The sequence below is a fragment of the Elephas maximus genome, chromosome 21 (genome assembly GCF_024166365.1).
Source record: "Elephas maximus indicus isolate mEleMax1 chromosome 21, mEleMax1 primary haplotype, whole genome shotgun sequence".
Lineage (NCBI taxonomy): Eukaryota > Metazoa > Chordata > Mammalia > Proboscidea > Elephantidae > Elephas > Elephas maximus.
The window spans coordinates 15,463,342-15,490,656 of record NC_064839.1 but is presented as its reverse complement, the minus strand read 5'-3'; the positions used below and the strand labels follow the sequence as shown (position 1 = coordinate 15,490,656).

At 51.3% G+C, this 27,315-nt stretch overlaps 1 protein-coding gene across 1 annotated transcript in view; it reads left to right on the top strand.

The window, feature by feature from the left end:
* Positions 1-27,315, top strand: part of PEPD (peptidase D) — a 141,918-nt gene that overhangs the window by 58,942 nt on the left and 55,661 nt on the right. The window contains exons 8-9 of the mRNA XM_049863712.1: positions 7,477-7,552; positions 9,991-10,037. Of these exons, the coding sequence (XP_049719669.1) occupies positions 7,477-7,552; positions 9,991-10,037 (123 nt within the window). The remainder of the gene's footprint in view (positions 1-7,476; positions 7,553-9,990; positions 10,038-27,315) is intronic.

The following is a 27,315-nucleotide window of genomic DNA, read 5'->3' as shown; positions in this document are numbered from 1 at the left end:
TTGAACCCGGGTTTCCGGCATGGAAGGAGAGAATTCTACCACTGAGCTACCACCACCCTTCATTATTCATGTTGTAGAGTTTTAACTTTATGCCGAGGAAATCTAGAGGCCACTGAAAGCATGATCTGATTTTGCATTTTCTAAAGATCCCCAACTGCTGTCAGGGAGCAGGCAGACCCAAGGCTGGTAAAAAGCTAGAGAGATTGTCCAAGCTGGAGAGAGAGGCGTTTGGGGTAGTCGTCGTAGGCACGGAGAGAAACGAAGAGGTCAGAATGAGATTGGGGAGGTGGACTCGTAGCCCTTGGCCACTGGCTGAATGTGGGGAGTGATGCACAGATGAGAGGAAAGGTCCAGGGTGATGCCCAGGGCTCTGTTTTAAGCAGCGGCTGTGGTGCACGGTAGGGGCTGCTGTCATGCTGAGTTGGAGGTGCCTGAGGGACCTATAGAACTGGAATTGGAGGGGCCAAAAGAGAGGAGGGCCTGTCAGGGGAAATTGAGGAGCAGCTGGAGAGGGCAGAGGAAAGCAGTCGGCCTCAAAGAAGTCTCTAGGAGGAAGCAGGGCTCTCTGGAGGTCCAGGAATGCGTGCTGGGGTGGGCAGACTGGAGGTGATCATGGCGAGGAGGTCTGGTGTAGTGGTGAGGCTGAAGTGAGAGCAACAGAGAGTGGAAAGTGAGGAAATAAATGGAGAAGGGGGTTTGAAATAAAAAGTAAAAGCTGCCCTCCCTTCTTCACCCCAAAGACAAGGACGGTTAATGGTTTCCTTTCAGGAAGTGGGCCAAAGCTGGCTGTGTAGCTGGCTGAGGAGGAGGAGGTAAGAGGGAGGGAGCTCTTACTTGTAAGAGGAGCCTGCTTCCCAGTAGTAGGGTGGGGGGGGTGCATGGAGGAGGCTGGGGGTATAGGGAGGGGCAGAGCCTCAGTGGGGAGAAGGCACCCCCTACCTTGTAAGGGGAGGGAGGAAGGAGCAGATGGGGTGGGAACGTGGAGGAAGGGGTGGGCAGGGGGGTGGGAAGGTGGAGGGAGAAGTAGACAAGGGGTGGGAAAGTGGAAGAAGGAGTGGATGGTGAGGGGTGGGAAGGTGAAGAAGTGGACGAAGGGGGTGGGAATGTGGAGCGAGAAGTAGATGAGCGGGGTGGGAAGGTGGAAGGAATGGACGCGAGGGGTGGGAAGGTGAAGTGGATGAGGAGGATAGGAAGGTGGAGGACGGAGTGGAGGGGGGGTGGGAAGGTGGAAGAAGGAGTGGGTGTGGGGGGTGGGAAGGTGGAAGGGGTAGATAGGGTGGGAAGGTGGAAGAAGGAGTGGGTGTGGGGGGTGGGAAGTTAGAGGAAGGAGTGGATGGGGGTGGGAATGTGGAAGAAGGAGTGGATGGGGGGATGTAGAGGAAGGAGTGAAGGGGGGAGGTAGTGAAGGAGTGGATGGAGGAGGGTGTAAAGGTGGAGGAAGAGTAGATGGGGGGTCAGGGGGAAGGTGGAGAAGGAGTGGATGTGGGGGTAGGAAGGTGGTGGAAGGAGTGGAGGGGTGGGGATGTGGAGGATGAGAGGCAGGGTGCCCCCCGATGGCCCTGTGGCCCCCCCTCCTTGGCCCTGTGGTCTCTGTAAAGTAGATGAATTCATTCCTCTGCTGTCTGCCGGGAGGGAGGCAGGGGAGAGTGGAGGTCCAGAGGGTGGAGGGCGGGGAGCTTAGGAAGGTGGAGGAAGCTGAGACTCGCCCTTGCACATGCTTCCCTGAGACCCTGGCAGAACTGGGGCCAATGAGGAGGCCCTGGTGAGGCGGGTGACAAGGAGCTTTCGGTACATATTACCCGGCTGCATGATTTCCCTTGGCCATGCTCAGTGAACTGGGAGCAGGCCCCGAGCAGCTGGCAGAGGCTCTGTCCCCTGCACAAGGGTTTGGCCAGGCCCATGTGGATGGATGGGCACAGGGCCTAGTGAGTGCTAAATGCTGGCACCAGGGATGTCTAGAGGGATGGACTGGGGATCTCAGCTGAAAAGAGAGGCAGAGGGAGGATACCTCCTAGGTGTAGGAGGAGGGGCAGTGGGCTGGGGTGGGCACAGGTGTGTGCTGACTTTGGGGCCTCACCCTGGGCCTGGTTCGCACCCCTGGGTGTCACTCTGTGGTCATCACTGCATTCAAGACTGGAGAGGCCTGCTCCCTGGTGCCCAGTTCTCGGGCTGGAAATGGCCGAGGGCAGCAGTGGGGATCAATGCATAAGCAGACATCAGTTATCCTGAGAGTGCAGGGCCCCAGGATGAATGAGCCCCACCCAGGGCCATAGACCTTCACCCTCCAGGGAACGAGTCAGGGTGTCTTGCCGCCCCGAGGTGGACTCTGACACGTTCATGATGAGAAGCAGCAAACTGTTAGGCTTCAGGCTCTGCTTCCTCACAAAGAAAGGACTTTCATATGGAAAAAGTCTCTGGAAAAAGCCTCACTGGGTTCGAGGGCTTGTTTTCCACTTTCCCCAGAAGGTCTTAGGAAGGACGGCATTGCTGAGCTGCCAGATTCCTTTCTCTACTTCCCAGGGACAAATGTCTGGCCGTCCTCACTGTGCGGCTTCAGGGAGCTGGTGTGAGTCAGTGGCCGTCTTCTGTGGAGGTGCCTGAGGATTCGCTGCCACTAATGGAGGTGGGGCGGGGAGCGGGGTACGGCAGAATCGATCCAGCTCCTCAGAGATGCCCCTGTGCAGTCCTGCCATCCTGGCTCCACACTCCAGTCGGGCAGGGCCTACCGCGGGCTCCCTGCTCTGCCTAGCAAGGTGCCTCTGGGTAGGCCAAGGAGGATAGACGGTGGGTGAGCCTCTAGGGAGGATGAGGGGTGCACGCTGCCCTCACCCTGGACAGAGAGTCAGGCACTGATCTGCCGTCATGACAGGCTCCAGCTTCTCGAGTCCTGATGGTCTTGAGCATGTTCCCTTTGTGAGAGGGCAAGTGGTCACGTGGGACCCTTAGTGACGGCTGAGTCACCTTTAGGAAAGGGATGGGAGCTGGCGGTTGAGATGCTCTGAGGACACTTTCTGCAGAAGCTGTGACCTTACTGAGAGGAATGTGGTTGGGGTGACCTCCTCCCTTCTCCAGGCCTTCCGCACTGGACCGCCATCCCCAAACGAGATTGCTCCCTTCCCCTCACTCCCTTCCATAACACCTGCCACTCTTTCTCCACAGCATCCCTTCTTCCAGTCTGTAATGGTGTATTTGCTTGTGTAGTGTTTCTCTCTTGTTAGTCTGAGCTCCGTGAAGGAGGGGAAGACGTGCCTGTTCTACTCCACTATGTCACTGGTGCCGGTTTTACTCCACCGTGTCACCAGTGCCCGTTCATCACATTGGCCTTTATTCAGTAGTTACGTGAAATGAATGAATGGGTATTTGCCATTATGGACAGTACTTCATTAATTTTTTTGAAGTTTTATCAAAGTAATATGTGCCTGTGGTTGAAAACAGCAGCTAGTACAAAATCAGTACCCAAAAAAAACCCGTTGCCGTCAAGTCGATTCTGACTCATAGCGACCCTATAGGACGGAGTAGAATTGTCCCATAGGGTTTCCAAGGAGTGCCTGGTGGATTCGAACTGCTGGCCTTTTGGTTAGCAGCTGTAGCTCTTAACTACTGTGCCACCAGGGCTTCCAAAATCAGTACAGTGCAGTATAATAAACAGCTAACACCTGCCCAAGCTTCTGTACCCTCTCCGTCTCTTCTCCCAGCTTTTACTAGTTGTATTGTTATGTTTAGTTCTCGCCTCGGTTGCATGTGCCCTCTTATCATACACTTGCTTCTCCTTTATTTCTTGCTCTGTGAACTTCCTGCACCGTCTCGCTTTCCTGCTGTGTAAGCTGAGGCCGCGGGTCCCTGTCCTTTCCAGGTCTTACCCCCATGCCTTTAGCTCCAACTTCTCTCACTGTTTCCGCGTCAGGATGCATAACATTCCCCTTGTGTTTGTGTGATTAGTAAGTCTTATGTGGTTTTTGAGGGGAAGGTAAAAAACCAGAAAACTGTGTTCCCACTATTATCACAGTAACTCTGATATGTGCAGAACTGAGGAGTACACCAGAGCTGGCAGCTCCTCCTTTTGGGGTCCAGTGTTACATCCCAGGGCCTCCCTCAGGAGGGGGCTTCTAGTGTCAAGGGCAGGTGTTTTTTTTTTTTCTTGTATAACCATCAGTTGTAAAAACTGACTCCATATTTTAATTCTATGTTTGGAACGGGACTTTCTTTATTGGATTAAAAAAAAAAAACTTATTACAAAAGCAACATATGTGCATTGTTGAAAGTTAGAAAATACAGATAAGCGTGAATTTCCCCAGTTTTCCTTAAAACCTCTTTGCTGATCGGTTTGTCCAGTTCAGATCCAATCCAGTTCTCCATGTCTCACTTAATACATAATGACAGTTTTTCTCTCTATGGTGCTGACTTACTGAAAAGATTGGACCAGCTGTGCTATAGAACGTCCTACTTTCTGGATTTGGATGGTTGGTTGCTCCTTTGTGGCATTCAGCTTGTTCTTCTATCCCCTGTGTTTCTTGCAAACTGGAAGTTAGATATCAAGCTATCCAAGTTCAAAATATTTGCCTAGAATACATGATAGGTGATGGGCCTTTCTTATTGCATTGAATCAGGACACACATAATATTGGTTGACCCACCATCAGTGCTGCTGAGATTCACCACTGGGGTACATCTACCCCCTTCCCCTGAACTAGAAAGCAAGCTGAATGGTGTTGCTTTGGTTCTATGAGTAAATGTGGCTTCTATATTTATAGATATATAGACAGATATAGATATATAGTTTGTTTTTCCTGGAGTTTCTGTTTACCTTTTCTCTTGAAAGAAAAAATATATAGCTTCTTCATATTACTAAAAGTTTTGAGCTTCTTATTAATTCTATCTGTGGAAATTAATCTATTCCATCTTCTTGTGAACATTCTTCACAGAGCCACATACTTGAAGTTCTGATTTCTGTGGGTTGCTTTCTAGACTTGCTCCCCAGTGTTCTCTGGGATTTCTTTTAAGTATGCTTTTTTTGGTTAACTCTACCTTTTAAAAAAATCTCATTACATCCTCTTTATTGGTTTGTAATCTTTTTCTTTTTTTTTTCCCCCTCTGGAATACATCATTAAGTACTTCTCCAGAAAGGCTCTTTGGGCAGTTAACTTTCTGAGTTTGACTATTCGAAAAGGACCATTTTCCCTTTATATTTGATAAGTAGTTTATCCTGGTATTTAAAGAAAAACCATTGTTGTCGAATCCATTCCAACTCATAGCGACCCTATAGGATGGAGTAGAACTGCCCCATAGGGTTTCCAAGGAGTGCCTGGTGGATTTGAACTGCTGACCTTTTGGATAACAGCCGTAGCTCTTAGCCACTATACCACCAGGGTTTCCTGTCCTGGTATAGAGTTCTGTATTCAGAAATAACTGATTTGCTTGGAGTGTGAGGAAAAGGGAGTTCGGTATGGAAAGGTGGGTTGCGAAAACATTGGCAAGTTATTTGATCTAAGCTTCAGTTTCCCATCTGTAAAATGGGGATGATATCACCTGTACCAGGTTGGGTTTTCTGAGACTCTGAGATTAGTGGGAAGTGTATTGAGCCATATTCTTGGAATCAACGCCTGGAGGGGAGGGAAGGAGCAGGACTGGGCTGGGGAAAAGCTGGACTGCAGTGCGGTCACAGGAGGCCTCAGCCAAGCCCATGTGGAACTCTGGACAGGAGTGGCCCTGCAGAGGTGTCCCCAGCTGAAGCAAGGGAGCTGGGCCTTTGCAGAGAGGACTTGTTGGCAGCCAACTCTCCTGCAGCGGGGGGGAGTGCCCTGGCCCTGAAGGGGTCGGTTTAGGCAGTGCATCCAGACTACACTACCACTTAGAGAACTGCATAGAATTCCAGTTGCCATCGAGTCGGTCCCAACTCATGGCAATCCATGTGTGTCAGAGTAGAGCTGTGCTCATAGAGTTTTCAGTGGTGGACTTTTCTGAAGTACATCGCCAGGCCTTTCTTCCTAGGTACCTCTGGGTAAACTCAAACCTCCAGCCTTTTGGTTAGTAGCCAAGCACGTTAACTGTTTTTACCACCCAGGGACTTTCTAGCATGGAATATGCCCTTAATAAATAAAAAAATAGCAATTTAGAAAGGAGGGAGGCTGTGTTTGTTTTCTAAGGTTTGTCCAACTTTGTGGGCCTGCTATAAATATTATAAATTTATATAAATGGTATCTGTTGATGAGAATCTAAGGAGGTTGGAGGGTCCTGTGTGGCTTCAGGACGAGTAGTGTGTATGAGGCAGCATCTACAGGCTTTGAGTGTGATGGAGTTTACCTAACAGATGCTTACGTAACACTATGTGCCAGGCTCTGTTCTTGGTGCTTTGAAAATGTGAAGTCTCTTAATTCTCACAACAATATTCCTATGAGGAAAATACTGTTGGTATCTCTACTTTACAGATGAGGAAGCGGAGGTAGAGTCAGGGTCTCGCCTAAGGCCTACCAGCTGGGAGGGCGGAGCTGGGATTGCCACCCAGAGTTTGTCTCCTGGGCCTGTGCCTGTAATATTGGCCGTTAAATACCCATGGGCCTGGAGTTACTGATTTGAAATGACTGGCTGTAGAAAACGAATCTTTACTTAGCTTCTCCATGTGAGTCTTCCTTGGGGGTGGGCTTGATTGCAAGAACAGAAACCTAACCACAGTTGGGCAGATTAACCTGACTTCATTGTGAGGACCCTGCAACTCCACCAGAGTCCAGTTGCAGGGGACCTAGCTGAGTCTCACAGGGACAGCAAGGTCTCCTGGTGTGTCTCCTGCCCCACATACACTCCCCCCTTCTCTCATCCCTGCATCTCTTTTCCTGTCTGCTCCTAGTCTACTGCTTCTCTCTGCAGACCAGCTGTTTCCACGTTGGCGCCTGCACACCCATGGCTAGAAATGGCCGCCAGCTCCCTGTTTCCATCCCCCACCTGTCTCAGGCAGGGGCCCAGAGTCACATGGCATTCTTGGGCTGCCCAGTGGGCAGATGTGTAGGGGTGGGAAGGAAAGAAGAGGCCTCTTCAGCCAACTGGGAAGGGCCCTGAGAGTCTGCACACTTAAGGTTGAGGTCCAACAGTTCTGCCATGTAGATTTTATTCCCACTTGATGGATGAGGAAGCTGAGCCTCAGTGAGGCAGGGTGTGCCTGGCTGCAGAGGCTGGGCTTGTTCCACTACCGTCAGCAGCTTCCAGACCTTGTAACAAAACAACAGGCATGTCCATGTTGCCCTGGTCAGGGATTTCCCTCTAGACCCTCTAGTCACTCCTGGGACTTGGTGGCCCCCTGCCCAGGTAGCCCACCTGCAGCAGGGCTGGGCACGATCTGGCCTTGCGCAGCTGCAGGCAGGCCTAGCATTGGTGCTCCTTCTCAGGCTGTGCGGGCTGTGACAGGCCCAGTGGTGTCCCCGGAGGGGTCCAGCCAGTCTCTGCTGCAGGCCACTAACTTGCTGCTCTGTTTTTCTCCTGTCCAAAGCCGGGTATTTAAGACAGACATGGAGCTGGAAGTTTTGCGCTACACCAATAAGATCTCCAGTGAGGCACACCGGGAGGTAAGTCGGGCATTGGCTTCCCTGTTGCCTGTTGGTCGTTGTGTCCTGGCTGGTTCCCTGTTGCTTGTTAGACATTGTATTCTAGCTGGTTGTTTGTTGCCTGTTGGATGTCATGTTCTGGCTGGTTCCCTGTCACCTGTTGGCCGTTTATGTTCTGGCTGGTTCCCCGTTGCTTGTTAGACATTGTGTTCTAGCTGGTTGTTTGTTGCCTGTTGGATGTCATGTTCTGGCTGGTTCCCTGTCGCCTGTTGGGCATTGTGTTCTGGCTGGTTCCCTGTCGCCTGTTGGGCATTGTGTTCTGGCTGGTTCCCTGTCGCCTCTTGGGCATTGTGTTCTGGCTGGTTCCCTGTCCACTGTTGGGCATTGTGTTCTGGCTGTTTCACTTGTCATGTGTTGGGCGTTGTGTTCTGACAGGTTCCCTGTTGCCTGTTGGGTGTTGTGTTCTGGCTGGTTCCCTGTCGCCTGTTGGGCGTTGTGTCCTGGCTGGTTCCCTGTCACCTGTTGTGTGGTGTGTCCTGGCGGGTTCCCTGTCGCCTGTTAGGTGTTGTGTCCTGGCTGCTTCCCTGTCGCCTGTTGGGCATTGTGTTTTGGCTGCTTCCCTGTCGCCTGTTGGGCGTTGTGTTCTGGCTGGTTCCCTGTTGCTTGTTGGGTGTTGTGTTCCGACTGGTTCTCCGTTGCTTGCTGGGTGTGGTGTTCTGGCTGGTTCCCTGTTGTCTGCTGGGTGTTGTCCTCCTGGCTGGTTCCCTGTTTGCTTGTTGGGTATTGTGTTCCATCTGGTTCCCCATTGCTTGCTGGGTGTGGTGTTCTGGCTGGTTCCCTGTCACCTGTTGGACGTTATGTTCTGGCTGGTTCCCCGTTTCTTGTTGGACATTGTGTTCTGGCTGGTTCCCTTTTGTCTGCTGGGCGTTGTGTTCTGACTGGTTCCCTGTCGTCTGCTGGCTGTTGTGTTCTAGCTGGTTCCCTGTTGCTTGTTGGGTGTTGTGTTCTGGCTGGTTCCCTGTTGCCTGCTAGGTGTTGTGTTCTGGCTGTTTCCTTGTCACGTGTTGGGTGTTGTGTTCTGGCTGGTTCTCCATGGCTTGCTGGGCGTGGTGTTCTGGCTGGTTCCCTGTTGCCAGTTGGACGTTGTCCTTCTGGCTGGTTCCCTGTTGCTTGTTGGGCATTGTGTTCCAGCTGGTTCCCCGTTGCTTGCTGGGCGTTGTATTCTGGCTGGTTTCCCTGTCACCTGTTGGATGTTGTGTTCTGGCTGGTTCCCCGTTTCTTGTTGGACGTTGTGTTCTGGCTGGTTCCCTGTTGCTTGTTGGACGTTGTGTTCTGGCTGGTTCCCCGTTGCTTGTTGGGTGTTGTGTTCTGGCTGGTTCCCCTTTGCTTTTTGGGCATTGTGTTCTGGCTGGTTCCCTGTCGCTTCTTGGGCGTTGTGTTCTGGCTGGTTCCCTGTCGCCTGTTGGGCGTTGTGTTCTGGCTGGTTCCCTGTCTCCTGTTGGACATTGTGTTCTGGCTGGGTTTGGCCAGCAGCATTGCTGTGTGGGGCAGTAGGGGGCAGTATCAAGGTAGACAGTCCTGGGGCAGGCCTTCCTCCCCAAGCTCCCAGTGAGCAGGCAGGAGGCAGGAGATCTCACCTCAGGCAGAGGCATGGTGATGTCTCTCTTTTCTGTGCCCCAGTAGGGGCTAGGACAGGAGGCCGTCTGGCCCAGCTGCTTACATGGTGTTTTAAGGCAAAATGGGGTCCTCCTTCATGGTAGTAGGTAGGATTTTCCAACAAAGCATCCCAACTTCCAGGAGGAAAGGACTCTCCTTCCTGGCATCCCAGCAGTTCCCAGCTAATTTTAAAGAATCTTTTGTCCTTAACCATGATTCAGGCCCATTTATTATGGTCATCTATTTTTTTGAAAACAACGTCTTCACATGGAGCTTCCCCAGACCTTCCCACTCTACCTGGGGAGTGAGACCACAGATAAGGCAGTGTGTTTCTTGGAAGATGTTCAGGAGGACTAGGTGACCTGGTGGCTCCTTAGTGACAACAGCAGCTTATGTTAGAAAAACAGATAAGGGTAATTTATGGGCAACAGGATCTCTTGTACAAGTTGCTTGTCTCTGTGTTTTATGAAAGAAAAACATTTTAGTGGTAGTCATTTTAGCTCTTACCATTCAGGGTTCACCAAACCAATCTTTATGTGTCCTCTGCCGCCACCTCTGAGCCGGCCCTGGTTGCTGCCGTGTTCATCAGTCTCAGAATGGAACTGCTCCACGGTGGTTTAAATAAACTATGGGTTTGGGGCCTTAAAAAACTTATTATTTGTCACATTTCCACACCACTGTGTGTGCATATCATTTTTTTTTTTAAGGTGAGGTTCTATTGAAAAAGTGCTATACATTATTTATAAGGCAGTGTTAACTTATCTCCTTGCTACAAATCTCTCTGCTTAATGTCCATCCTCCAGGTAATGAAGGCTGTAAAAGTGGGAATGAAAGAATATGAGATGGAAAGGTAAGCTGCTGTGTTTCACTGGGTAAAGATTAAAATGTAAAAAACAGTAATTTATGTTCCCTGAGCAAGTAACAGATGAGGCGCCGCAGCAGCGCACAGACTGAGTGGGGATTATGAGCAGGGCTTCGGGATCGCCAGGAAGGATTCTTTTTCCTCTGACTGTGGTCACCTTCCTGGCTCTTGGCAGTGTGTTTGATGGTAATGGCCTTTGATTACTTTTCACGGTGGTTTAGTGCCCCATCCTTCCACCCTTGGACTTTATTTCTGCAACTTGCAGGAAACTTTACCAAATAGCTGCTTTTGTGCCTCTGAAAACACTAGCAAAACAGCTTGCTATTTTTATGTGTGAACACTGCCATTATGTCCGCTGTGCATGGATGTCTGGGTCGCGCATGGTTAAGTGGTCGTAAAGTACTCTGGAGGGCTCCATTGGCCGGCAGCTCCAATTAGGCCCGCAGCGAGCGATGACGGGTGTGACCCAGCTGGCTCCTGAGCCCTGTTCTAGGGCCCACGGGTCAGCATGCTGCTGCCCATGGTATGAGGGAGCCAGTGGGTGAGACTCCAAGTGTCCTGGTGTCCCCTCTCCCACCTGTGTCCTGGAGCAGGAGGCCTCATTCCAGGCACCCCCGCCGGTGATTGTACCACCTGAAAGCTCGCCTGGGGAGAGGCTGCTGTGTCTCCCTGCTGCTGTACCCACTTTCTTACCTGGCCTTGTGAGAGCTTTGTTGCTGCTGCCCTGCCCTGCCCTGCCCTGAGGGCCCAAGTCCATTCCAGAGCCTCAGGCCACCCTCAGAGCCCTGCTGTCCAGAACATCACTCTGGGGAATCCTGTCTTTGCAGCTCCCTGCCGGCCTTTGTGGCCTGCCTGCCTTGCTGGTGTGGGGTACAGCAGTCAGCAATGGTGGCTGGTCTGGGGTGCAGCGGTCAGTAATGGGCAGTGTGGGAGTTTTTGTTTACTATCGCGGTGGCTTAGGGTTAGGCATCTTTTTAAGTCTAACCCTGAAAGGAGTTCTGAATGGTCAGTCTCCATCTTTCTCTCCTCACAGCCTGGACAGTAAGAGGGTAAAATGACCTTGAAGGCCCCCGGCTGCTGTGGCATCCCTGGAAGGGGGCATGTAACAAGCTTCATCAAGGACACGGCTTTGTAGAGGCCCCATGCCCACAGTGGCTCGGAGAAGGCTGGGGAGGACATCCAGATCTGCCCCAGCTCTCGCCTCCACCATGTGGTCTCCTGTTGCAATGCGGAGTCTGTGGCTTGGTATTCCCAGGGTCCCTGGCCCCTTGAGGGTCTCTGGGACATGGAGAGTTTAGTGGGGCCAGCCCAAGGAGGTGGGCTGGACAGCAGGTCCCTCACATTGCCACTGTGCAGAAACCTGTCCCCAAAGGAGTTCAGCCATAGTGATCACAGCTGATGCCGCAAATAAATATAACCAAGGAATTATAGCAGAAATAGCTTGTCCGAGCAGGGAGCCCTGCCATTCACGCGCACTAGCAGCCTGCGCCCTAAGCTTTAGGAATCCAGTTCTGAAGCGGGCTCCTGGGAGGGGCCCTGAGCCGCCCTCTTGCCCAGTGTCCCAGCACCCTGACCCCGCTACAGCTAGCCGCTCACCTTGCAAAGGTCTGTGCACACAGCCTGTCTATAATTGCTCCTGTGTTTAAGCTCTGGGTCAGGCCTTGGGGGTCCTTGGAACACTTCTTCCCTAGCGCCTTGCTTCCTCCCAGGTAATGTAGGTCTTTGTTTCCTTTTAATGGCAAATTTCAAATTTCCACAAAAATAGAGCTTATTTTTGAATCCCCCAATTCCCCATCAGGTTGGTTTGTTTAGTTGTTATTTTGCCGGAATAGTTAAAACTGACCCCAGACACCATGCCATTTCACCTGTAAATATACTTCAGCAGGTACTCAGTTGATGAAGTATTTGTTTTTCCCTTACAGAGCCATCTTGCCGTTATCACATTCAACAAATTAACCAGAATTTCCTTAGCATTATCACTACCTAGCCCGTATTGGTGTAACACTCTATTTGGAGTTGGTTTATTTGAATTGAATTCAAAGCCTGCACATTGCATTTGGCTGTTGTTTGAAGGAGGCTGTCTTGTTAAAGCTGACCCCTGTGGAGATCTTGCCTTTGCCTACAAACTGCTCGACCTCCCTCCCTCCCTCCCTCCCGGCAAGATTCCTGCTTAGCTCCTCTGCTGCCTTGTAAGTGAGGCTCGGGCGGCTCCCTGAGAAAGGAGCCTGAGCTAGGGGCCAGGAGCTAGCCACGTGACCAGAAGCAGCTGCTGAAAGGTGTTAAGTGGCATTCATTCATTGCCACCTGCCAGGTGTGCTCCCTGGTGTGCACCTACTAGGCACTGGGCCCACACTGTGGCTGGACACAGGATAGACAGCAGGGTAGCTGTCTGATCTGTGCGTCCCTGAAAGCTCAGGGTAGGGCAGGGTGAGTCCTGGGGTGGGGCTGGGGTAGGGGCTACTCCAGGGGAGAAGCTCATCTGAGTCAGAGATGAAGGGAACAAACGCCAGGAGCCTGTTCCTGAAGGACAGGTGGGTGGGGCGACCTTTGGGGGCAGAGGATATCAGTGTCTCAAAGATGGTGGAAAGATGATTGTCTGGGGAAGTAGGTGACATCATGGGGTGTGTCTGGGAGGTTCGAGGTGGGCACCTTTCCTGACCGCCCCTGGGGGTATCTGCAGCTATGTGCTGGGTTGGCTGTTCTTTCTACCTCAAGCTGCCACCCCGTGGGGCAAGCAAGTTTCTCTGTCGCTGCCTGGATGGCTCTGTGACCATTTTCTCATTGCTGGCCTCTGTATTTGGGCACCAGAGGTGGCTTCTTGGGGACCTCAGCTCATTCATCTATTTGTATAGCAGCTGAGGCACAGTTGGTGTCAGGAAATCTGAGTGGGTTGGTTGGATGGATGGCAGAGAGAAGACAATATCCTGGGCTCCTTTTCTGCCATCCTTGACGGCACCGTGAAGTTAAGATTTCTTTTCTTAACTACGTAGTTGGGGGACATAGAATCTTCCTGAAGCAGATGTTGTGGGTTGGCCAGGTGGCGTGGTGCTTTTAAAGCAGGCCATGACTAGTGCCCAGGAAGGTCAGGGGCGGCCAGACTGCCGTGCCTGCTGACTCACTGGCTTAAGAGAAGGCAGGCGGCTCTTTGTGTGGGTGCTGATAGCACCCTGCCAGCCCAGTGAGCACTCCTGAGACCTGCTGGGCATCTGCTGGGGAGGGATTCCTGCCTGTGGGGACTGGAAGCAGAGTGGGCGGGTGGGGGTGACAGGGCTGATTTCCCGAAGGTCGCAAACACCAAGACACTTGTGCTGAGGCCTGAGTGTGGCTAGCCCACTTACAGACTGAGGGTTAGAAGAGAGTCAGTGAGCTGATGACATTCGTGAAAACACCTTTCCTTTCTGCTGCCTGAGTCTATGAGTGCCGTTTCAGAGGAAATGAAAATCCTTTTCTGCAATTGAGATGTAGTAAATTGTGTTAAGCCAATAAGACACTTGTGTTTGCGTAAATCAGGCTCTAACAGCATTTGACTACAGGTCCAATCAGGCAGTCCATTTTACCGCCTCATATTATTTAATGTTAGTGGCATAACCAGCTTGTAGCCGGCTGGCATGGGGCTGGCAGCTGAATCAATTACCTGCAAACCCTAGTTTAGAGCATGCTCAGTTGGCTGTGTAAGCAGGTCCTGGTTCACATTTGCCACAAGGAGATTAATAACTCGATGTTTTTGACAGCCTGGGACCTTAATTGAAATTATGCTCTTTCTCTCCAAGCTGAGAGTGGAGCCTTTGGGTCCCATCAGGACAGCTTCTGTGGGGGTGTGGGAGTCATTTAAAAGGCAAGGGTTCTGCGAGTCTTGAGATGGGGGATCCGTGGTCTTGCCACCCCCTCCTGACTGGGCTCCTCGCCGTATACTCCTGCCCACGTCTGGAGACCCTGATCAAGGCCTGGGTTTTCTGGGCTCTTCCGTCACAGGCAGCAGCCCACACTAATAGCCTCCTGTTCCCTTCAGTCCTTGGTCAATGAAGAGCTTGCCCAGCTGTGGACTTTTTATTTGTCCTGTCCTTTGGCCAGATGGAGTGGGGCATGATTCTGGGTGTTAAATGTGCCCACTGGGTCCAGATTGGGGTGTGGGGCACAGCCTAAGGGTCTGCTCCCTAGGGTTGCACAGAAGTGGAGTCCCCTTTCTTCCCACAGATATTACATCCAAGCCACAGGGTGCCGGGTCAGGTGGTTGATCGTTCAATTTCCCCACCCCAGGGAGCCAGTTGCAAAATTCTTGTCCTGTTCTTATTAAACAAGGTCAGTTTTTTTCTTTTTAGGATTAGAAAATTTAACCCCAGTAAATAGGAAGGATAATTGAAAGGCAGAAAAGTTTATAGGGAACCCCACAACCCTGTTAACCCATGGTGGTGAGGGTGGTTGCAAAAAGCACGGGCAGCTGTAGCAGACAGGCTGCTTTTCAGTCTCACCTCCCCAGCCTTGCCCTTCACAGCTGACCTCCGAGCTCATCCCTTACTCTGTGGTGACAGCCCTCCTGCTGCTGATCCAGGAACTGGTTTCTGTGTCATCTCTGCCAAGGCTGAATTGCCAGCTCTCCAGAGGCTACCGCGCCATATCGGATTAGTACGTTTGTCGTTGCATCTCCCTGGAACCACTGAAGAAGCTCGCTCGGATGCCTTTGCCCACGTGCCCTTCTCTTGCTCCGGGTCTCACCCAGGGGACTCTCTCTGTTGCATGTGCTGGGCGTGGTGGTCAGACCTAGCCCTGATATGTCTGGCCAGCGTCAGGACCCTCATAGGTCATGCAAAGAATCTGGGTTTCATGGGGATGGAAGACCCTAGGTGGTCTCCATTTCCTTCCTCCTGGAGGGTCTAAGGATGTACAGTTTCCAATTATCTGGGAGGGGTTTTTGGTCTAATATAATGCCTGTGGGCCTGGTCCCTGTCTGGCCAGTGTGGGCATCAGAGAGGCTGCCCTCTGCTTCCCTGCTCCTGTGAGGGGTGCTGGAGTTTTGTTTGGGGCCTGTCTTAGGCTGGGTTCTCTAGAGAAACAAAACCAGTAAAACGTATAAATACCTACAGAGGGGGATTTGTATAAAGGAAATGGCTCACACAGTTGTAGAGGCTGGAATGTCCCAAGTCCATGGGTCAGGCTAGAGGCTTCCCCTGATTCATGTAGCTGCAGGGGCTAGTGAACCCAAGATCAGCAAGTCAGCAGGGCTCTGGCTCATAGGCTGCGAAGACTAACAAATCCCAAGATTGGTAGGCAAGGTAGCAGGTAAGCTGCTAGCTGAAGTCCCAAGGACAGGAGGCCAGACGATCAGGAGCCAGCTGCAGGATCCAGTGTGAACAAAAGCCCACCAGCCTTGCCAGAAAGTCCACCTACATTGGATGCAGGCCACATCCCCAAAGAAACTCCCTTTCACCTGATTGGCTACTCAAGCAGATATCATCATGGAGGTGATGCCATCCTTATACAACTGCCAGAATACATCATAACTGCCAAAGCACTGAAAATCATGGCCCAGCTAAGTTGACACACAACCTTAACTATCACAGGCCCCTTGGGGCAAGTCTGGGGCCAGGCAGCCTCTGAGACCTAAGCCCCTGGGTGAGAAAATGTACATGAGGCTGCCCTTCTCTCTGGGCCTGGTCACTGTCTGGTCAGTGCCCTGGACCCTCTTTAGCAGACACATCCTCTCTCGTTGGCCATGTTGAGGAATGAGAGCTGTGCGAAAAAGGATGACCAGCTGAGACCCCTGGTGGGGAAACCCACACTTTGCCTTGTGTTGTGAGGCAGACTTGGGTAGCCTGATGTGGGTTTCCTGCCTGCTACTTCCTTGGCTGTTGGAGATGGGCCACAGCCTACCACAAGAGAGGTCAGGAAGCCCATCAGGAAGGCAGCTCGTGGCTTCTGCACCCTGGCTGGCCACACCTCAGTGCCTTTGAGCCAAGCCATTTCTGAGAGCCAAGGCAGTCTTGGGTGGAGAATGCCAAGACGTTCTGAGTGGGCTTTATACCATCCCGGGCCACTCCACGCTCAGCAGGGCAGTTCCCATACACCCATCCACCCTGCCTGTCTACCCCACCTGATGTCAGAGGGGGCGACGCACTGTGAGAGGTAGCTCTCCATGAGGCTCAGCAGAGGGAAGGAGGGACCCCTTGGGGTGAATAGGCTGTAGGACTCTGTCGTTTAAAGCAGAGAGAGTTCTTTTTTGCCTCTAAGGGAGCAACTGAGAAATGGGCACATTTAGGGCACAAACAAGCTTGATATCCAGCCAGAAAGCTGGACAGAGAGCCAGAGAGAAGGGCTTTCTGCAGCTATACAGCCTGGTTGAGGCAGCCCTAATTAGTTTTGGGGGCAAAAGGAGACCCTTCGAGAATCACATTAATAAGAGTGGTGCCAGCAGGCACGTATGTGTTTGCCTCTAGTGTGCCACCATTAAACCTGATCCGGATGGTTGATTGGAGATAAATGGTTAGCATCTGTCTAAGGGTATTTATCATCAGTTTAGGGAAGTACTAGTATTTTTTTCCTGGCTTACCGGGAGATTTTATCAGCAAAGTATGTTGAACTTTAGCAGCTGCCTTTTTGACATCTCCCTTGGTCTTTTGTGTGTGTGTGTTTTAAACAATAAACTTCTTATTTTAGAATAGCTTTAGGTTATAGAGAAGTTGCAAGAATATGACAGAGACCTCCCCTGTACCCATCACCCAGGTTCCTTGTTGTGTTAACATTACTGCAGCACACTGGTAACCAATGAGCTGATGTTGATACATTGGTATTATCTGAAGTTCATGCTTCATTAGGATTTCCTTAGCCTTTACCTAATGTCCTTTTTCTGTTCCATTATCCCATCCAGGAAATACCATGTTACATTTAGATGTCATTTCTCCTTAGGCTTCTCTTGGCTGTGACAGTTCCTTAGACTTCTCTTGTTCTTGATGACTGACAGTTTTGTGGAATATCCTTCAATCTGAGTTTTTCTGATGTTTTTCTCATGGTTAAAAAACCAGTTGCCGTCGAGTCAATTCTGACTCATGGCGACCCCGTGTGTGTCAGAGTAGAACTGTACTCCACAGTGTTTTCAATGGCTGATTTTTCAAAAGTAGCCTGCCAGGATTTTTTCCAAGACTGAACTGGAACCATCGTCTTTCAGTCAGGGCTTAGAGCCAGTCATTTGATTCGAACCCTTGCTGAGAATTTGCATTTCTAACAAGTTCCCAGGCAGTGCTAATGCTGCTGGTTAGGGACCAATTCTGAGAACCACTGGTAGAGCAGTGGGTCTCAAAATTTGTTATACCTAAGAATCACCTGGGCATCTTGTTAAACTGTAGGTTCTGATTTACTATATCTGGGGGGTGGAAACGCACAGTCTCAGCAGGGTTTGAACTAGAAAAAATCAGTTTGAAGCCCTGCTTTCAATGAGCAGCCAAGTGCATTAGCTGTTATGTGGTTCTTGGAAGACCATAGAGGGAAAGTGCCGTGCTCATCATATATCAAGGATACCTCTCTCAAGCTGACATTTTACTGATGATGTTGCCCATGACCACCTGCCTGAGGTAGTGTTGTCAGCTTTCTCTTCTTTAAAGTTCTCTTTTTTTCCCCTTTCCATACTGTACTCTTTGGAAGGAAGTCACAGTGCTCAGCCCACCTTTAAGAAGTGAGGAGTTACTCTCCACCTCCTTGAGGGGGGAGTAGCTACATAAATTATTTGTAATTCTTTTGTGCAGGAGTTTTGCCTGTTTTCCCCCACTTAATTCATTCATATCTGTGTGGAGTCATGGATGTTTATTTTACACTTTGAGTTACAATCCTGTACTACACTATTTATTTTGCTTCTCACATTGCTCCAGCTTTGGCGCCACTGGGAGGTCTCATTTGGCTCCTGTGTCCCTCTGACACACTCCCATCTTTTTGCCTTTTGAACACTCTTACTTTATGACACCACCAACCAGATTCCCAGCCCCAGAATCAGCCATTTCTCCAAGGAGCCCTGGTCCCTTTTATTGGAGAATAGTATTAGAAGCCAAGATCTTGGCGCTGGGTCTACCTTAAAAAAAAAGGTGGATTTTATGGCCAGACTTCCTGCTGGGGAGCCAGTGTGACATCCCTGGCACACACCCTGCATTGTTGTGCTAGATTATTATTTTAATAAGCTGAAGGACTGGTCATAGGTTGCTATTTGCTTATTGTTCCAAATGGCGGACCTGCCGAGTTGGGAGAGCCGTTTGCATTTATTGTGGTAATCAGTACGTTTGCTGTCTCTTACGGATTTTTCTAGTTCTTCCTTTCTGGCTTTTACATTTTTGTCTGTCTTTGAAAAGTTGACCTTTCCTTTTTCTCTTGTATATACATCCCAATTTTATTCTAGAATTAATTTTTAATTAAAAAATAAAAACAGCCCTGTTTCTGTATGTGCTCTACATATGTTAAAAAGTTCAACAGTACTGATTCTTCACTTTGAAAAATGAGAAATTTAGCATGATTTTACCTTTTCTGTCCTTTCCCGTCGTCCAGGGTTTTCATTGTAACTTCTTTTTCTGCCAATTATTTTCAACATTTGTGTTTTATAACTTTAATAACAATTATTTAGACTTAATACTATTTTACTAAATCCAGTGTGGACCCATATTTTTGTACCTTTTTTTCTCTTTTCTCAAAAGCTTTTACTTTGAATTTTGACTCAATACTTCCAGTCCTTGCATGTCAGAGGGTCCTTTTGTTGCCTTCCATGTGAATGATGGCTTAACTAGGTATTGAATTTTTGTTCCATGAAACCAGTCTTTCCATTGTTGCCAGAAATCTTAGGCAAATTATACCCTTTCTCCTTTCTGAGAAACTTTTCTATTTTTTGTCTGGATACTTATAGGATTCTTTGTTTATTTTGAGAGTAACAATATTTCCTGAGTATCCGTCTAGCTACTGCTCTGTCTTCTGGGCTTCAGCAATATTTTGGGAATCAGAATCCTGCCACCCCTGCCAGCTGGTTGGGAGGACCAGGCGAAAGTAGTTTTCCTTGAGAAGAAGGGCGAGCTTGGTCTTGCATTAGCCTCAAAGTTCTTCACCCTCAGGTGGCATGGATGGGTGAGGAGGTTCAAACAGCTCAAATGGCAAGATTCAGATCGGGCTTATTGTGACTTTTGCCAACTAAAGGTAGAGCAATGAAGCAATCACACCTAACACACAGACTAGATGTGGGGAGCAGGCTACAGCTTGTTGACTGCAGTCCAGGTGACTGCCCTGGTCATGTCAGTGATAGTTCTGTAGAGTCAGCAGTCAGCACAGCATGACCACCAGTGGGGCTGGTCTGTCTACGGTGGACAGGCTAGAGACAGTGGCCACTTAAACACCTAATGATGTGTTATATGCTTTTCATTTCCTGTCTGCTATCCCGCTGGTCACTTTCCAGCGACAAGCGCTTATCCTCCTGAGTGATATGATCTGAGACCCATGATGTAATTACTGACCATCTCACCCTGGACAGATTTCACTCCTAGATCTCTCTGTGGCTGCTTTCTCAGCTATAGGAGGAGGGTGACCTGTTGAGGGTCAGAAGCCCTGTACATGGGCCTGGGCTTGTCCGTAAGCTCCAGTGATGGTCTAGGACCCAGTTCTTTAATCTGAATAATGAGACGTTTCTTCACCTCAGGGCCTTTTTTTTGAATTCCTGTTCTGTGTGTATTGGATCTCCTGGAGCACCCCTTGTGTCTCTTACCTGCTCTCTCATAATGTCCATTTCTGTGTCATGGGAAAGTTCTCAAGCTTGTCTTCCCATTCACTTCCTCTAACCCACTTACACGTCATAGGTTACTCTTTGTAACTTGGCCACTACACCTTTCCTCCTAGAGAGCTTGTTCCCATGTTTTGGCTCCTTCTCCATCCGTGACCATTTGCTCTTGCTCTGCAGATGTGCTGTCCTTGCAGAGCCTGTGAGAACATGGGATAGAGACTCGTTTTCAAGTTTCTTCCCATTTCCCACAGTGAGACTTGCTCTAGCACCACGGCTGAGGAGAGCTATCTCACTCACCCAAAGATGCACATCTGTAGAAATTGCTCAGGCCCAAAAGAAAGGAGAGGGAAGTTTGGGCCGCTGGTAGATTCACCGTACAGGGTGAGCAACCTCAAAGTATCTGAAGAGTGACCAGGCAGTGTGAGTCTCGCCTTTGTGAAAGTAGGAGGTGTCTTCTCTGCAGTGGGCACTTGGCCTGGAGTTGGCTCTGGCCGCACCCCGGTTAACTGGCCAGCTTTGTTCCTGGGACCTCTGTGAGGGAGACTGCAGCACCTGTGGGCCTCTGGAGGCCTCTGTTAGGTCAGGGTCCTGGCCGTGGCCTCAGATTCTGCCCCTGCCTGTGACTTTGGCTGGGCTGAGAGAGAAGACCCCTGGTGTCCCCACCTCTCACTCCTCAGAAGGAGTTTTCTAGCAAGACAAAGGCTAGAAGTTGTAAACTGGTAGCCTCAGGGCTGGATCCAGCATACCCACAGCTTCTGTTTGGCCCACATGGTGGGTTTTTGTTTGTTTTGGTTAATTTCAGTCAACAATTGGAAATCTGGAGATTTTCCCAGCTTTTCCTACCTAGTGACATTGGAATTCCCAGAGAGCAGCAACTTGGTGGGACCTGAGCAGCCTTGGAGTGGGCACCACAGGCCCCACCCCTCCCTGTTGCCTCCCCAAGCACGGGGGCTGGCTTCTAGGTGCCCATTTCCATTGTTTTCATGCTGTCGGTTCTTTCATAGTTGAGAAATACTTCTCATACCCGTATCTCTATCAAAAGAGGGGGGAAAAAATAGACAGTTGAGAGGGTCATGTATTTCAAGAAAAATGGGAAGTCTATGGAAAAAGATTGTTTTTCGTGTTTTGTGTGTAAATGCTTGGTCAGCCTTACTCCTTTACAAGTTATCTGCCAGGTGCTTCCAGGCCTCTGAGCTGGTCCTGCCCTCACACCGCCCCAGACTAGCCTTGCCCCTGTTCCGTATACTCTCCTGAAGATGCCCCGTGGTAGACAGGAAGGAGCAGGCATTGGGTATGTGGACCAGATGCCTCTCTTGGAGGGGGTGGTCCTGCTTGGTTTTGACAACTATAAAGCATCACTCCAAGTCTTGGGAGCTTACTGAGGAATTACCCTGAAGGAGCAGTTATCTTGGCTGGCTCCAAGAACAGGCAGACAGTTGTGATTATCCTGCCAGGTTTGGTGCCGGTTTTCAGGAAATTTTCATCCAGACCTATTACATTCTGGTGCAGAAAGATGCTCCCTGTGGGAGCAATTATTCCAGGCCCGAGTTTTTTCCCTCCTAACTCTGAATTCTGTAGATGTCATCAAGGGCTTAATCCAGAAACTCTGAAAGGCCGTTTCCATGCCTGCCAGCAGGCACGTCTGCTCTTGAAACCTGGAGGTGATTTATGATAAAACCACAGAGGGGCTCCACTTAGAGCCTCAGCAACAGACTGGGTGTCCTTGGGCCATGGAGCTGTGTGTGTCCATATGGTGACCGGGGCTGTGCCTGGCATTTGCCTTGCACTGCGCTCAGGCCGTACGTTGACTCCCATTGGCTGTGCATGGAGGTGGTGGTGTGGACCTTTGAGCAGCTTCTAGCAGTTGTCGAAGGGGCATGCCACAGCCCTGGCCACCACCACTGCTCCCACTGCTGCCCCAGAGCAGGGCGAGGAAGAGTGCAGTGGCGGGGTGGACGGTCAGGAGACCAGGCTGTGGCCCAGCTCTGCCCCTGCGGGAACTATACATTCCCGGCCTCCTGGGAACTCTGCATTCACTGCTGTGCCCGAGGTTCTGAGAGAATAGGATGTCGTCGGGAGGGAACAGGGGGCTCAGCCGCCCAGGGGAGCCAGGCTGCAGATGGCTGGGGTCCATGCCTGGGACTGGGGACAGGCCTCTGGCCAGGGGTCTGGGCTAGCGTGACCCTGCCCTGCCCATGACAATGGTGTTTCCACTCTGGCACATACTGGTTCTCTCTGGGCTCAGGCGCTGCCCTGTCTGTCCCCAGGGCTCCCCCATGCCCCCTGCTTCCCTGAGCAGAATGAGAGAACAACCCTGCTCTCTAGCAAGGCCCTGACCACCCAGGCTAGCCACTGCCCCCTCCAGCACCTGCAGGAACCTGGGCTGGGCCTGTAGGAAATGGGTCTGGAGTGGCTGCCCTGCTCACAGACAGCATTCAGGTCACTTCTAGCTCTTTGTTAGGAAAACGTGTTCTGTGGAGCAGAGCCCCAGTGCTCGAGGCTCCGTATGCCTCCAGCCCACCCCCACACTTGCTCAGCTGCATTCACCTCCCCGCCCCCCGCTCCGAGCATGCCATATACACACCCATGGCTTGGTCCAGCCATATGTACTCGATTTGTGGCAGCACTTTGGGGTTCCCTTGTTTCCAAGTGCCAGTTGCTGATCTTCTCTGTCTGGGGCTGGGCATGCGGTCGTTCCCACATCTTGACCTCCAGGTGCAGCACTGTGACCTGCTTGGCAGGCTCTCCCGGGCATCCTGGCTAGGTGCGTTGTGGCTATCCCTCCAGCCTGGGCTGACTGGGCTTGTTGGCAGAGGGCCCTGCCCAGCAGATGCCAGAGTAACTGGTTCAGGTTAGGACAGTGGGCTTTGTCTCACTGTTCAGCTAAGCACGAAAAGTGAGGGTCAACCGCCCTTCCTGGAGCTGGGCTGATGGCTATGGAGATCGGCACATGGGCTTGGCAGGGGGAGGCACTTTGAAAGCTGTGGTCCCAGGATTGCAGTATATCAGCGTAGGTGGCAAAATGCCTCCCCACCCTGGATGGGAGAGGCTGATGTCTGCTGATCCTGTGGGTGGGAGCACCCATAGCTGAGAGCATGCCCCTTTCAGGGTGGGGGTTCTTTGGAAAGAGGGTACCCGCCACAGGGGCTGGGGCAGGAGGCCCCTTCTGGATGCAAGGGAATAGTTTGCAAACCAGCACCTCCTTCTCCCCACTAGCCACAGCCAGCCAGCGTGTGCCCCTGGGGCCCTTGGCGCACTCCACCTGGACTGAGGTGGGAGAGCTTGGGTGTAGCATGGACAGCTGGTGCTGGCTTTGGCTGGATGAGTGTCACTGTCCTGCAGGTGAAAAGACATGAGAGTGTCCAGGTGTCCAAGTGAGTCAGGGGTTCAGCTGCCAGCACTGACCCACCCAATGAGAATGTGGTCGGTGTTTTTCTCCCCAACTTTGGGTTATCCTGAGTAGGTTTTAAGCAGTCCGTATATTTTCAGCACAAGCTGGAGTCTTTGAATCATTTATCTTGACAGCTCTTCTTTTAGCTGGAGAAAGGTGGAAATTCATCTAGGTTCTGCGAGAGGAGCCTGGAAGAAAAAAGCGTCTGGTGGCTGCTGTGATGGGTGGCGTGCCTGGAGATAGTGCTGGTGGCTCTGAGATCAAATAGCTGAGAAATGGCTTCCCAGGAAGAACTCAGGGAATTCTAAGTAGGTAATGAGTAGTGACTTTTCTTTTGATTTACGGCAAGACTTGGGAATCAATCTAGAATGCTTTGAAGAGGGAAGAAATGGATCTATGACTGGCTGCACACAGTGGTCGGCTCAGGACTGCCGGCCCTTCCTTGCTTGTGTGGGATGGGGGTAGGGGAAGAACCAGACCCCAGCCAAGAGCCAGTGGGGCATTGCTTCTGTCCTTGGCCACAAGCATTCACCCTCCTGGTTGTCTTGGCTCTGACCCCAGTGGGACTTGTTCAGCGCTCAGGTCATGGGGTGATATAGATTGCTGGTGGTTTGTGGCCACAGACTGCTGACAGGTCTGGGAACCTCATCTCTCACCCGCCTGGCCTGAGGGTGCGCTTTGTTCTCTGGAGAAACCAGGTACAGTTCTTTGTGTATTCACACCCGTTTTCTCAGTAGCCTACTTTTGAAGTGCCCGGCTGGCCTCAGGGTAAGCGCAGCACAGCGCATATTGCAGAGAGGAAGACAGACAAGCAAGAGAATTATAAATGGTAGCAAGTTGTAGCCTAGGAACAGGTTGATCTCATGGGGTGACCCTAGAGCTGAGGCCTGAGAGAGGGCAGGGGGCCAGCCCAGCCCATGCCAAGGGGTGAGGGGCACATTTGAGAAAAGCAGAGCTGGTGGGGCACAGCAGGTAAGAGAGGAGAGCTCGGTGGCACCAGCTCCCAACACGATGCCCTCAGAGGTTCCTGTGAAGCTGGGGGTGACACGATCAGCTTAGGCAGTGGCTATGGGTGGAGAATGGACTGGAGGTGGCAGCAGGGAGGGGAGGACAGGGAGGAGGCTGCATCAGAGGCCAGGGTGGTTGGGGTGGCCGAGGGAGTGGGGGACCAGTGGGGTGGAGCTGAGAGGATTTGCTGATGGGTTAGATATTGGGGGGAAGGAGAAAGGAGAGATGGAGTTGAGTCCCAGCCTCTGACTGGACAGCATGAGGTTCAGCACTGGCACTTGGGATCATGCTGTGTAGACCAAGTCACCTGGTGTCCATTGGCGGCTGTGCCAGCGTCTGTGGTGAGAGGCGGGCGGCTTTGGGGCACTTCATTCTCAGACTGTCTACTCTGTGTCCTCACTGCCTGCCTTACAGCTGTTGTATTTCCTGCCTAACTGTTTTTACTTGGCTGGTCCCGCAGAGTGCCTGTGCCTTTTTGAGGCCCATGAATTCGGATGGAGAGAGGTCCTCCGGGCCCTGGCGCTGCACTTTCAGCCGTGCCTGCCTGGCTTTATTTCACGTTCAGGCCTTGAGAGAGAGTGTGCATGTGTGTACTCACCCATTAAACGTGCCCCCTCACGGTATCCACCTGAGGGTCCTGGGTGAGTGGCAGGGGAGCCAGGACAAGAGGTAGGGCTGGGGCTTATGGCACCTGCAAGGCACATCTGCAGAGGTTAAGGACAGGCAAAAAGTGTGGGGTACATCAAGGTAGAAGAGTGGGAGGAGCCAGGACAGCAGTTCTAGGGTCTTAGAAATGGCACTTCAGTGACATTTGTAGACGGAAAGGTGATGGCTCTCAAGGAGGGAGCAGAGGGGGGCTGGAGGGCTGGGAAGTACCTGGCCAGCATGCCAGGCATAAAAAAAAAACCCTGAGGTCAGGGACCAGTCAAGCTCCTTCAGCCAACCCAGTCATTTCAGCAAGCATTTACTAAGCACCTAATGGGTTGTATGTCAGAGCCCTGGGGGTACAGCAGCCGAGGAAGGGTCCTGCTCCCATAGAGCCTAGTTCTGGTGGGGGAGAAGGGCAGCAGGCAGTCAACAAATAACAGCAACAGCTGACCTTTCCTGAATCTGACTACGTGTCAACACTTGGTTTGGATCCATTTAATCCTCAAGCAACCTTCTGAGTGGTGGGCACTGTTATTAACCCCCTCTTATAGAAGAGGGCAGTGAGGTTCTGAGAGGCTAAGTACACTGCCCACGGTCACATGGTTGGCAAGTGGGGGAACCAGGATTTGAACCCTGGCCACGCGTCTCAAGAGCCTGCATTCTTCACCACTTGGCTGCAGCGACCTCAGCTCGGTGAAAGAGTACCCAGTTGTTTTGATCTAGCAATTACTTGAGTACCTGTGGTGTTCAGGGCACTGGGAAGACACGGTTGTCTTTTGGAGTGTTCAGATTTTAAAGAAAGGCAAGTACCTATCATCTTATTAATTACGGTGACATATAACCTAATGCCAGCATCATCCTGTATATAAAAGAAGATTCTAGCTCATCAAGGGAAAAGAGGCAACTTAAGAAAAGGCAGGAAAGTCGACTCTCTCTTCCCTCCCCTCTCCAGAGTCACCCTCATCTCGGAATCACTCTGGGGACTGGGTGTGGCTTATGGAGACCACCCCAGCCCCCAGCATTATATTCTCTGTGGCCTTTCGGAGACCACAGGTCCAGAGCAAGGGATAAGCTGGGGGGCTAAGGGGCAGCAGTGGTCACTGGCATGGGTGCCTGGCATCTCAGGAGGTGTTCCAACCAGCGTTGGGCTACAAGCAGGACAGAGAGAAAGTGGCCCACCCCGCCAGGGGGCCCAGGTTCTCTGTCTTGTTCACACCATGCCACTGGCACATACTAGGTGCTCAGTGAATGTTTCAGGGTGAAGAGGAAGAACAGGGCTGTGTCCTTTGGTAGCTAATTCAGTTCACAGGCACAAAGAAAACCCCTGCGCCTGGCTGTCTCCTCGCCCAGCACCCTGTTCAAGGAGCTTCCATCCTGGCTGGGGAACGCAGTTGTGTACCTCAGAAAAAGGTTTCAGCTTTCATGTGGCTCTGAAGTCTCCTGGGCAGGGCTTCACTTCCTGCGGATGTGGTCACTGGCCCAAGGGAACATGAGGCCTTGTGGTTATCGAGGAATCAGGACCATGCCACTGGGCTGGCAGATAAGGGGTGTGTGCTGATGTCGCAATGAGGTGCATGTCACAAGCACAGGTGGTCCCAGGGCCAGACAAAGGCCAGCGTTACTTGGAAGGATGTTAAATGCCAGGGTGAGTTTCTGAAGGCGGCAGTGTATTAGTTCCCTGTAGCTGCTGTAACAAGTCCACAGACTCGGTGGCTTAAAACAACAAATTTATCTCAGTTCTAGAGGCAAGAAGTTCAAAACCAGTTTCACTGAGCTGAAATCAAGGTGTTGGCACGTCTGGGATGCCTCTGGAGGCTCCATTCGTTGCCCCTTTCAGCTGCTGGTGGCTGCCAGCATTTCTTGGCTGTGGTTACATCACTCCAATCTCAGCCTCTGTGGTCACTCTCCCTCCTCTTCTGTGTGCCTGTCTCTTACAAGAACACTTTGGATTGGATTTAGGACCTACCCTGATAATCCAGGATAACCTCCCCATGTTGATACCTCTGACTTGATCACACCTGCAAAGACCCTTTTCTTTATGACATATACGGCTTCTAGGGAGCAGGACCTGATGTCTTTGGGGGAATCATTCAGCTGACTATGGCAGGTTTACGATCCCATCTCAAGAGACCTTTAACCCCAGGGCAGAGGTCACTGTGCTCGATGGGAACAGCAGAAACCAGGCTCATTGTCCCTCCAAGACCATGGTTTTCCAATATTATTTCCAAAGGCAGCCTAGGAATTCCGTTTAAGTTTGTTCCATTTAGCCAAAGAGCTCTGGTTCTGCCATTCACAGGGTCTTTCCAGAGTCCAGCAGAAGGTGGACAGACGCCCACTACGCACTGCACATCCTCAGCAAGTGACTGCTGTGAGCTCGTGCCCCCTGCTGGCACGCACTGGCGCCCAGCCTGCTGGTGCCAGTTCACAGACACTTATCAAGCAACTAGAAGAAGACCAAATGATGCTGTTGAATTGTGGTGTTGGGA